Source organism: Prosopis cineraria, unplaced genomic scaffold (assembly GCF_029017545.1).
Source record: "Prosopis cineraria cultivar Desert tree isolate PC_DT_omini unplaced genomic scaffold, ASM2901754v1 PC7, whole genome shotgun sequence".
Lineage (NCBI taxonomy): Eukaryota > Viridiplantae > Streptophyta > Magnoliopsida > Fabales > Fabaceae > Prosopis > Prosopis cineraria.
In genome coordinates this window covers 13,480,721-13,492,541 of record NW_026555338.1, presented here as the reverse complement: position 1 = coordinate 13,492,541, position 11,821 = coordinate 13,480,721, and the positions used below count along the sequence as shown (strand labels likewise).

Here is an 11,821-nt window from a genome sequence, read left to right as displayed (position 1 = left end):
AAATAACAAAAGAATAGAGATGAACAAAGTGTAAACTAATAAAAGAATTAATGAAAAAAAATTCAACAAGGAAAGTTTGGTAGTACAAAATTTGCAAGTCCCCATTCACAACTTTGGTTCCCATATTAACAAGTTTTGTGCCTAAATTCGCAACAATTTATTAGCCCTTCGAAAGTCCTGGTGTGCAAGACTAGACAAACATTATAGTTGAAAATTTGCAAGTTCCCATTCCCAACTTTGGTTCCAATATTCACAAGTTTGAACCCTAAATTTACAACAATTTATTAAACATTCGTAAGTCTTAGAATGCAAGCCCAAACAAGCATCAGAGTTGTAAATTCGCAAATCTCCATTTACAACTTTGGTTCCCATGTTAACAAGTTTTATCTCTAAATTCACAACAATTTATTAGCCATTCGGAAGTTTTAGAATGCAAGCCCAAACAAGCATCAGAGTCGAAAATTTACAAGTCCCCATTCACAACTTTGGTTCCCATGTTAAACAAGTTTTGTCTCTAAATTCACAATAATTTATTAGCCATTTGCAAGTCTTGGAATGCAAGCCTAAACAAGCATCAGAGTTAGAAATTTACAAGTCCCCATGCACAACTTTGGTTCCAATGTTAACAAGTTTTGTCCCTAAATTTACAACAATTTATTAGCCATTCGCAAGTCCTAGTGTGCAAGCCCAAACACGCATCACAGTTGGAAATTCGCAAGTCCCCATTTACAACTTTGGTTCCCATATTAACAAATTTTGTCCCTAAATTCACAATAATTTATTAGCCATTCACAAGTCCTGGTATGCAAGACTAGACAAGCATCCGAGTTGGAAATTCGCAAGTCCCCATTCACAACTTTGGTTCCTATATGAACAAGTTTTATCCCTAAATTCACAACAATTTATTAGCCATTCACAAGTCCTGGTGTGCAAGCCCAATGCGCATCAGAGTTGGAAATTTGCAAGTCCCCATTCACAACTTTTGTTTCCATGTTAAACAAGTTTTGTGCCTAAATTCACAACAATTTATTAGCCATTCGTAAGTCCTGGAATGCAAGCCTAAACAAGTATCAGAGTTAGAAATTTGCAAGTCCCCATGCACAACTTTGGTTCCAATGTTAACAAGTTTTGTCCCTAAATTTACAACAATTTATTAGCCATTCGCAAATCCTGGTGTGCAAGCCCAAACACGCATCACAGTTGGAAATTCGCAAGTCCCCATTTACAACTTTGGTTCCCATTTTAACAAGTTTTGTCCCTAAATTCACAATAATTTATTAGCCATTCACAAGTCCTAGTATGCAAGACTAGACAAGCATCCGAGTTGGAAATTCACAAGTCCCCATTCACAACTTTGGTTACTATATCAACAAGTTTTATCCCTAAATTCGCAACATTTAATTAGCCATTCGTAAGTCCTGGTGTGCAAGCCCAGACACGCATCAGAGTTGGAAATTTGCAAGTCCCCATTCACAACTTTGGCTCCCATATTACCAAGTTTTAGGCGTAAATTCACAACAATTTATTAGCCATTCGCAAGTCCTAGTGTGCAAGACCAGGCAAGCATCAGAGTTGGAAATTCACAAGTCTCCATTCACAACTTTAGTTTCTATATTAACAAGTTTTGTCCTTAAATTTGTAATAATTTATTAGCCATTCGCAAGTCCTCATATGCAAGCCTAAACAAGCATCAGAGTTGAAAATTTACAAGTCCCCATGCACAACTTTGGTTCCAATGTTAACAAATTTTGTCCCTAAATTCATAATAAATTATTAGCCATTCACAAGTCCTGGCATGCAAGACCAGACAAGCACCCGAGTTGGAAATTCATAAGTCCCCATTCACAACTTTGGTTCCTATATTAACAACTTTTATCCCTAAATTCGCAACAATTAATTAGCCATTCGCAAGTCCTAGTGTGCAAGCCCAGACACGCATCAGAGTTGGAGATTTGCAAGTCCCCATTCACAACTTTGGTTCCCATATTAACAAGTTTTATCCCTAAATTTGCAATAATTTATTAGCCATTCACAAGTCCTGATGTGCAAGCCCAGACACGCATCAGAGTTGAAAATTTGCAAGTCCCCATTGACAACTTTGGTTTCCATGTTAAACAAGTTTTGTGCCTAAATTCACAACAATTTATTAGCCATTCGTAAGTCCTGGAATGCAAGCCTAAACAAGCATTAGAGTTAGAAATTTGCAAGCCCCCATGCACAACTTTGGTTCCAATGTTAACAAGTTTTGTCCCTAAATTTAGAACAATTTATTAGCCATTCGCAAGTCCTGGTGTGCAAGCCCAAACACGCATCAAAGTTAGAAATTCATAAGTCTCCATTACAAATTTGGTTCCCATATTAACAACTTTTGTCCCTAAATTCAAAATAATTTATTAGCCATTCACAAGTCCTGGTATGCAAGACTAGACAAGCATCCGAGTTGGAAGTTCACAAGTCCCCATTCACAACTTTGGTTCCTATATTAACAAGTTTTATCCTTAAATTCGCAACAATTTATTAGTTATTCCCAAGTCCTGGTGTGCAAGCCCAGACACGCATTAGAGTTGGAAATTGGCAAGTCCCCATTCATAACTTTGGTTCCCATGATAAACGAGTTTTGTCCCTAAATTCACAACAATTTATTAGCCATTCGCAAGTCCTGGAATGCAAGCCTAAACAAGCATTAGAGTTAGAAATTTGCAAGCCCCCATGCACGACTTTGGTTCCAATGTTAACAAGTTTTATCCCTAAATTTACAACAATTTATTAGCCATTCGCAAGTCCTGGTGTGCAAGCCCAAACATGCATCACAGTTAGAAATTGACAAGTCCCCATTTACAACTTTGGTTCCCATATTAACAAGTTTTGTGCTTAAATTCACAACAATTTATTAGCCATTTGCAAATCCTAGTGTGGAAGACTAGACAAGCATCAGAGTTGGAAATTCACAAGTCGCCATTCACAACTTTAGTTCCTATATTAACAAGTTTTAACCCTAAATTTATAATAATTTATTAGCCATTCGCATGTCCTGATATGCAAGCCCAGACAAGCATCAGGGTTGGAAATTTGCAAGTCCCCATGCACAACTTTGGATCCAATGTTAACAAGTTTTGCTCCTTAATTTACAACAATTTATTAGCCATTCGCAAGTCCTGGTGTGCAAGCCCAAACACGCATCAAAGTTGGAAATTCGTAAGTCCCCATTTACAACTTTTGTTCCCATATTAACAAGTTTTGTCCCTAAATTCACAAGAATTTTTTAGCCAGTCACAAGTCCTGGTATGCAAGACTAGACAAGCATCTGAGTTGGAAATTCACAAGTCCCCATTCACAACTTTAGTTCCTATATTAATAAGTTTTATCCCTAAATTTGCAACAATTTATTAGCCATTCGCATGTCCTGATATGCAAGCCCAGACAAGCATCAGGGTTGGAAATTTGCAAGTCCCCATGCACAACTTTGGATCCAATGTTAACAAGTTTTGCTCCTTAATTTACAACAATTTATTAGCCATTCGCAAGTCCTGGTGTGCAAGCCCAAACACGCATCAAAGTTGGAAATTCGTAAGTCCCCATTTACAACTTTTGTTCCCATATTAACAAGTTTTGTCCCTAAATTCACAAGAATTTTTTAGCCAGTCACAAGTCCTGGTATGCAAGACTAGACAAGCATCTGAGTTGGAAATTCACAAGTCCCCATTCACAACTTTAGTTCCTATATTAATAAGTTTTATCCCTAAATTTGCAACAATTTATTAGCCATTCGCAAGTCCTGGTGTGCAAGCCCAGACACGCATCAAAGGTTGAAATTTGCAAGTCCCCATTCACAACTTTGGTTCCCATATTACTAAGTTTTGTGCCTAAATTCACAACAGTTTATTAGCCATTCGCAAGTCCTAGTATGCAAGACCAGGCAAGCATCAGAGTTGGAAATTCACAAGTCTCCATTCATAACTTTAGTTCCTATATTAACAAGTTTTATCCCTAAATTTGTAATAATTTATTAGCCATTCGCAAGTCCTCATATGCAAGCTCAAACAAGCATCAGAGTTGGAAATTTGCAAGTCGCCATGCACAACTTTGGTTCCAATGTTAACAAATTTTGTCCTTAAATTCACAATAATTTATTAGCCATTCACAAGTCCTGGTATACAAGACCTGACAAGCATCCGAGGTTGAAATTCACAAGTCCCCATTCACAACTTCGGTTCCTATATTAAAAAGTTTTATCCCTAAATTCGCAATAATTTATTACCATTCACAAGTCCTTGTGTTCAAGCCTAGACATGCATCAGAGTTAGAAATTTGCAAGTCCCCATTGACAACTTTGGTTCCTATATTAACAAGTTTTATCTCTAAATTTGCAATAATTTATTAGCCATTTGCAAGTCTTGGAATGCAAGCCTAAATAAGCATCAGAGTTAGAAATTTGCAAGTCCCCATGCACAACTTTGGTTCCAATGTTAACAAGTTTTGTCCTTAAATTTACAACAATTTATTAGCCATTCGCAAGTCCTGGTGTGCAAGCCCAAACACGCATCACAGTTGGAAATTCACAAGCCCCCATTTACAACTTTGGTTCCCATTTTAACAGGTTTTGTCCCTAAATTCACAATAATTTATTAGCCATTCACAAGTCCTGGTATGCAAGACTAGACAAGCATCCGAGTTGGAAATTCACAAGTCCCCATTCTCAACTTTGGTTCCTATATTAACAAGTTTTATCCCTAAATTCGCAATAATTAATTAGCCATTCGCAAGTCCTGGTGTGCAAGCCCAGACACGCATCAGAGTTGGAAATTTACAAGTCCCCATTCACAACTTTGGTTCCCATATTAACAAGTTTTATGCCTAAATTTACAACAATTTATTAGCCATTCGTAAGTCCTCGTGTGCGAGACCAGACAAGCATCAGAGTTAGAAATTCACAAGTCTCCATTCACAACTTTAGTTCCTATATTAACAAGTTTTATCACTAAATTTGTAATAATTTATTAGCCATTTGCAAGTCTTGATATGCAAGCCCAGACAAGCATCAGAGTTAGAAATTTATAAGTCCCCATTGTTTAGTTCCAATATTAACAAGTTTTGTCTCTAAATTCGCAACTATGCAACAAAGAATTGCAATTTATTAGCACCTTCTATAAATTGACTGAATCAGTAAAAAATGAAATACCACTCTAATCCAACAAATAATAACTTTCATTAATTTAAATTATAAGAAAACCTTAATAAGTGACATAAACAACTCTAAGGTTTCATCATCAGTTACATGATCCATAACTTGCATCAAAATGCCCTACAACCCTTTTGACAAAAATATATAAAGGGTTGAATCCTTTATACATAAGAAGTTTTAGCTATGTCATAGAAGTTCGTGGCCTCCCAGGAGGATGATTGGTCCTTAGAGGTGATAGGAATTAGTTGCTTTCCTTCAAAATTAAACTAAAGTTAACCCTAATGCAATATAGGGCCTACCCTGGGTCATCTCCCAAGGAATGATTTCAAGTCTAATTTAAAGTTATCTAGTTGAATAAATCACAGTTTGAAGTTGATTAATTAAGTGCTAACCTAATTATCTAATGAATTAAACTAGAAAACTAATCCTAATTGTGAATGAAGTAGCTTCCCTATTCAAGTAGGAATCCTAGGGTGTTGCTAATGGAAGATTCTTAGCCCTTTAATTAATTATGGTAGCTCACTTAACTCTCCTTCCTTGGCTAAAAATGTATTTACTTAATAAGACAACTATCTCAGGCATCCTAGCTTCACTAATTCAATTCCCTAAGTGCTATTACAAGCCCCTAAGTAACCTTACTAGCTTAGCTCTAAAATTAACTAAGTATTTAGTTAAAATTCATTCCCAAATGCCACTACCCAAAGCTGTACCTAAGCTCAAAACTATGAAAACTCAAGTAACTCATCAAGTATTCACCACACAATTACATGCTAGGCTAATACAAAACATTCTCCAAGTGAAATCACATATTACCATGTAAAAACACCAAGAGGCCAAAATTTCAATAGCATTAAGAGCTTGAAATTCAAATAAACAATCTTGTTTCAACATTACGAATTCTAAACAACTATAAAACTAAAGTCAAATTGAACCATAATCAACAGTAGTCATAATATTCTAATGAAATTGAAACAAGATGAAGAAATGGTTGAGCTTAGCCAAGTGAAGACCTCATGAATCCTCTTCCATCAACTCTCCCCTAGGATTCTATGAAGAATCTAGCTAGAAAACATCAAGAAAATCTTGCTTCCTCCATGAACATCATGTGGCCGAGAAGTATGCTCTATATTGTTGATGAATTGAGCTTCAATTCTTCTTCTAGATTCTTGGGGTGAGTTTGGCCATGATAGGGGAAGAGATGGTGGAAGATTTGAGTGGATTGGATGGGAAAATGGTGGAAGAATAGGGGCTGGACGTGCTAGAGTGTAGAGAGAAGAAGGAGAAAATGAAGAACACCAAGAACAAGAGAGAGAAAATGTGAAAGATGAGTGAATGGGTGAATGAATCTAATTTTAGGGTATGGGACGTGCTATAAGTGTTCCCCCATTAGCTAAAGCTCAATTAAAAAAATAAGAAAAGAAAATAAATAGAAAATGGGAGCCTTGTTATACTTGTAAGGTGGCATCCTCCTATTGGCTTGTAGATGATTTCAAGGTGTGTGCAATTAATCCCATGTGTCATCCACAATTTTAGCTGATCTAAACCACCAAATAGGAGTCCTTACATGTCCAAACCATCAGCCTTTGACCCCATGGACTTTTGACTCCATATGCCCAATTGATGCACAAGTCACATGCCACCCATATCACATAAATTACATAATTCAATTAAATAACATGTGACATTATAAAATGTAATTAAAGTCTAGAATTGAATTCATAATTAGAAGGGAGAATTAATTAAAATAACCAAGTTATAGGCTTCACAAAATTATATAAAAATTTTCACACAAAAGTAAACTGAAAACTAGGTGAAGTTATGACACTCAAGAAAGTGTTGACTTTTTATTTAATTACTCCCAAACTAAAATAAATTTTAAAAATCTAATTTCACCACTCATCGACTAAATATAAAATGCACTTTGTTAATTTTTCTTGTACATTTTCTCAAAATTTCATTTTTTGGACCAAAATGCCCTTACTAAACTTAGGAACTTAGGCAAAATTCCAAATCTAATGCAATGTGTGCACTTTGAGGTGATAAATTATTAATAAAGAGGTCCTAATTGACAAATAAAATTGGGTAACAAATGTGTTCTATCAGGAGGTTGGAGGAAGATTTGGCCCCTAATATTTAGAATATTGTAGTAATTTAGATAAGGCATGTCTTTAGTAACAACAGGAATCATGCTATAAGAGTATATCTTCTCTTGTACGGTGATTTTGTAATAATCTTCCACATAACTACACACATTACCATGTATTAGCTTGTGGTAGAGCAAGCGTGTGGATAAGGAATCTTTGACATTTGCCATGTTGCACAGTTACATTCCCATAAGCCAAGATCAACACGCAAGTCCCTATATGCAATATGTATGCAAACCCTATTTCCTCCATAATGCTCTGCAAACATTTATCTAGCTCTAGCCACATGGTCTCTTAGTTTTACCTCAATCTTTAGACCAACACCATTTCTCTAAGTAGAGAGAGCCATTTTGGATGTATGCATTTTGCGAGCTACCTTTTCTCTAAGCTCATAGATCAATTGTGCAACACCATGCCTTCTCTCAGTGATCATCCATGAATTAAATGATTCTGCAAGATTTTTAGTTATATTGTCCCATCTTCTATATGAAAACTTAAATAAAGACTACTTATTAATGCCTCCGTGATTTTCAAGCCATTGAGCCAATTCTAGACTGAATTCTCATGTTTCCCATTGCTTCATTAAAGCCATCCTTAAGCCTTATATATACGATGCTATCAAGCAAGTTTAATGCGTCATCCTTGCCCTGCCTACTGGTCCTTCTCTTACATCTATTAATTTTCAAAAATTCTGCACTAAAATTCTCCTTAATGTGATAATAACAAAATGCATGTGGCTTGCCTCCAAAGATAGCTTGAACAACACCTATTATGGCATTGTATCAGTCTGAAACTATTGTGAGTTGCATTGAGCTTATTATTTCTTTCACTATGTATAGGAACCAAGTCCAATCTTCAAGTGTCTCCCTTTTCACAATGGCATAAGCAAAGGGAAACAACTCATTATCAGCATTATAAGTAGATGCTAACAGTAAAGTCCCCTTATAAGGACCACTTAAATGACTACCATCTATGTATAATATGTGTCTTGCACCATGCATGAACCCTTTTTTACAACAGCCATAAGCTATAAAGACACGCTCAAACCTGTTATTGTCAACTACTGTCTACTTAGAAACTATTTTTGGGTCCGTTTCCACTAACCAGTCACAAATCCATAAAATTAACAAATAAGATTGGTCGGGTCTACCATAGATCTTTTTTCAACGCCTTCCCTTTGGCTCTGTATGCTTGTTGGTAAGTTAGATTGATACCATATTCTATTCGCAACTCTCTCCTAATGTCATTAGGACATTTGTGCAATGTCTGCCTTGACATTACTGGGACAACACTCTTACACGCTGTTGTGATAACCAAGGTTAGATAAAATCCCAAGCAAAGATTATCACAACCCAAAGGTTTTAAAAGATAATTAGTTAAAATAATAAGATCCCAAGAAAACCCTTTTTGAAATATTGTTTGAGCTTAAACCATGATTAAAAATCAATTAAGAATAAATACGGAAGTATGGAAATCAAACTACTTCAAAACAGGCTAAAACAAGAAATTTTTCCAAAAATTTGGCCCATCCATCATAGCGTAAGCTGCGCTCACCGTGGCGGATGGCACAGAGGGATGAATCCCTTAAAGGCCACTTACACCACAATGTAACTATCATGAATTAGGAATAACTAGTACTGGATCAGACATCAATTTCCTCTTTAACTCTTGAAATGTTGATTCACATTTATCGGTCCACACATATGGCTGATCCTTTTGAGTTAACTTAGTCAATAGAGACACAATCTGTGAGAATCCTTAAATGAATCACCGACAGTAGCCTACTAATCCCAAGAAACTTCTAATTTCTATCACTAATGTAGGCGGTTCCCATTCCAAAACAGCATCCACCTTGTGTGGATTAACAGTAGTCCCTTTTGTCGATACCACGTGACCAAGAAATCTCACTTCCTTAAGATAAAATTCACATTTACTGAGCTTGGCATACAACTTATTGTCCTTTAAAATTTACAAGATAGTATGAAGATGCTTCGAATGTTCCTCCTCATCTCTTGAGTAAATCAAAATATCATCGACAAACACCACCACTAACTTATCTAAATAAGGACAGAATATTCTATTTATATAGTCCATAAATACTACTGAAGCATTCATCAATCCAAATGGCATCACTAGAAACTCATAGTGACCATATCTAGTGTGAAAGGTAGTCTTTAGTACATCTTCAATCCTGACTAGCAGGTTGATCTTAGAAAACACTGCAGCTTCAACCAACTAATCTACTAAGTCATCAATCCTGGGCAAAGGATATTTGTTCTTGGTTGTTACCTTGTTCAACTGTATGTAGCCAATGCAAAGTCTCATACTACCATTATTTTTCTTCACAGATAACACCGGTGATCCCTAAGGAGACACACTCGGTCTTATGACACCTTTTTCTAGAAATTCCTCCAGTTGTTTCTTTAGCTCTGCCAACTCAGATGGAGACATCCGATATGGAGCTTTCAATATGGGTTTTGTTCTAGGCACAAGATCAATAGAAAATTCCACCTCTTGTTCAAGCAATAATCTAGACACTTCTTCTAGGAATACTTCAGGAAACTCATTCACTACTCTGATTCTCTCAATTCCTTCATCATAAGCAGCATGAATGGAAAAGAATACCATATATGCCTGACAACCCTGTTGAATGCACTTTTCTGCTTGCATTACAAACAAGAGTCTTGACTGACTTGGTTTCATTATAGGTACAGTGTACAATGGCAAGGATATTATCTTTCTTGCACAATCTAGCGTCGCATTGTTTGTCGACAACCAATCCATGCCAACCATACATCAATCCCAATCATGGGTAGACAAATCAAATCAATGGTGGTTGATCTATTCTCAAATCTCAAATCAACACCCAAACAAGCGCGATCGGTTCTTACAGAAATTCCTGCCAATGTAGACACATTTATCATATATGGCAAGGTATGCATAGACAATTTCAGCCTCAACACACAATCATCAAAAATGCAAGAATGGGTAGCACTCAAATTAAACAAAGCATCTATATCACAATTATGCAGAGAGATTTTACCTCTAATCAAATTTGGAGATGAATTTGCCTCCTCCTGGGATAACGTGAATAGCCTCCTAAAAACTGTCAATCTCTGCTTTGTGGTACCCACTCTGCCTTATTCACAATATTTGGCTCTGTGCCTTGTCTTGCCATATTTAAAACAAGCCTAACACTTTTAAAACATTCTCACTCCACTATACATAATTAACCAATATAACACCTAGTAATCAGAGACTTAACTCAACAAGATGATTACTATGGTTCAGTTCAAAAGCAAGGGTTCCCAAATTTTCTAAAGAAAAAAGAGTTTGAATCGATAAAAATCTTTCATATCAGAGTAAAATAAGTTACGAAAGTATAGGATATCTCAGAGGAGTAAAAGAAGTTAAAAACGGTTGAAAAACAAAACATGTGCTATGATATAGGGCAATCCGTTGCGGCTCATGCACGCTGCGCTGCGGCGTGTTGCTCTCTCTGCCACATGCTACGACTCAAGCTACGCCACCATGTGTTGCATGAAATTTCTACTAATTCTACTATCATTTGATAGCAGAATCGGGGAAACTTTTAACTCACCCTGAATCTCCGTCCGACATCTGAATGACGTGATCTAGGTGTCTACAGAAAGCTCTTTACATAAACAAGCTAAGGGTATAGGTTTCACTTCCAAAAAAAGTCATACTAGGAAGTTGGACACCCAAACACATTTCAACCACTTTTCACTACTTTAACACCAAATGGGTGTCTAAAACCCTCAACATGTGCCAAAAGCTTTTCCTAACACTGGACCATGTCCAATGGACAAAGGACTACCACTACAACAAGTCACAAGAAATGAAACATTAGTACAATAAAAATTCACTCCTTAACCCCATTTTACCGAAAACAGAGGGGAAGGTAATTTGTCATTGCATCTCGCCCAAATCATTCAAAAAATGATCAAATCACACTTGTACCAGTATTTTGGCCTTATAAACACACACACACATACACACACACACACACACACATATATCAACATATATAGAGACTAAGGGCTTAAAATACAAAACTAACATTTCCAACATCAAAGTAGTGCAAGTATGATGGCATGCATCCTAAAATTAGCAAATCATATACTATTACCCAATTAAATCTAAACTAGAGGCATACAGCAGGAATATGTTAATTCCCCGCCTCTTTAGCCTTCTCCCTCTGAACACTAGAGCTAGAGCCTGAAAAATGTTGAATGAAAAGGGTAAGTCTAGCCACTCAGTAACTAAGGCTCAACCTACCTTATTTAGTTATATATCAATTATAAACCAAATACATGCATAAGGAAATCAAGTATGTAAACATGCTGGCATATATCATATCTTGTCATTTATCATTAAGGAAATCAAGTATGCTCAAATATGTGACATGACCTATTATTCATGCGACTTGCCGCCACTTAACACGTGTGACATGTCATATATTTTCTTAGGCAAT

General features: G+C 36.3%; 1 protein-coding gene across 1 annotated transcript; it reads right to left on the bottom strand.

The window, feature by feature from the left end:
- Positions 1-9,690: 9,690 nt before the first annotated feature.
- LOC129316489 (uncharacterized) lies at positions 9,691-10,110 on the bottom strand. The gene has a single exon (XM_054960913.1). It carries the CDS (start codon positions 10,108-10,110, stop codon positions 9,691-9,693), a length of 420 nt encoding a protein of 139 aa, XP_054816888.1.
- Positions 10,111-11,821: the final 1,711 nt, after the last annotated feature.

Bases quoted from the DNA above. Each gene is read 5' to 3' on its own strand.
- LOC129316489 (XM_054960913.1), bottom strand. From the start codon at position 10,110: ATGGATTGGTTGTCGACAAACAATGCGACGCTAGATTGTGCAAGAAAG.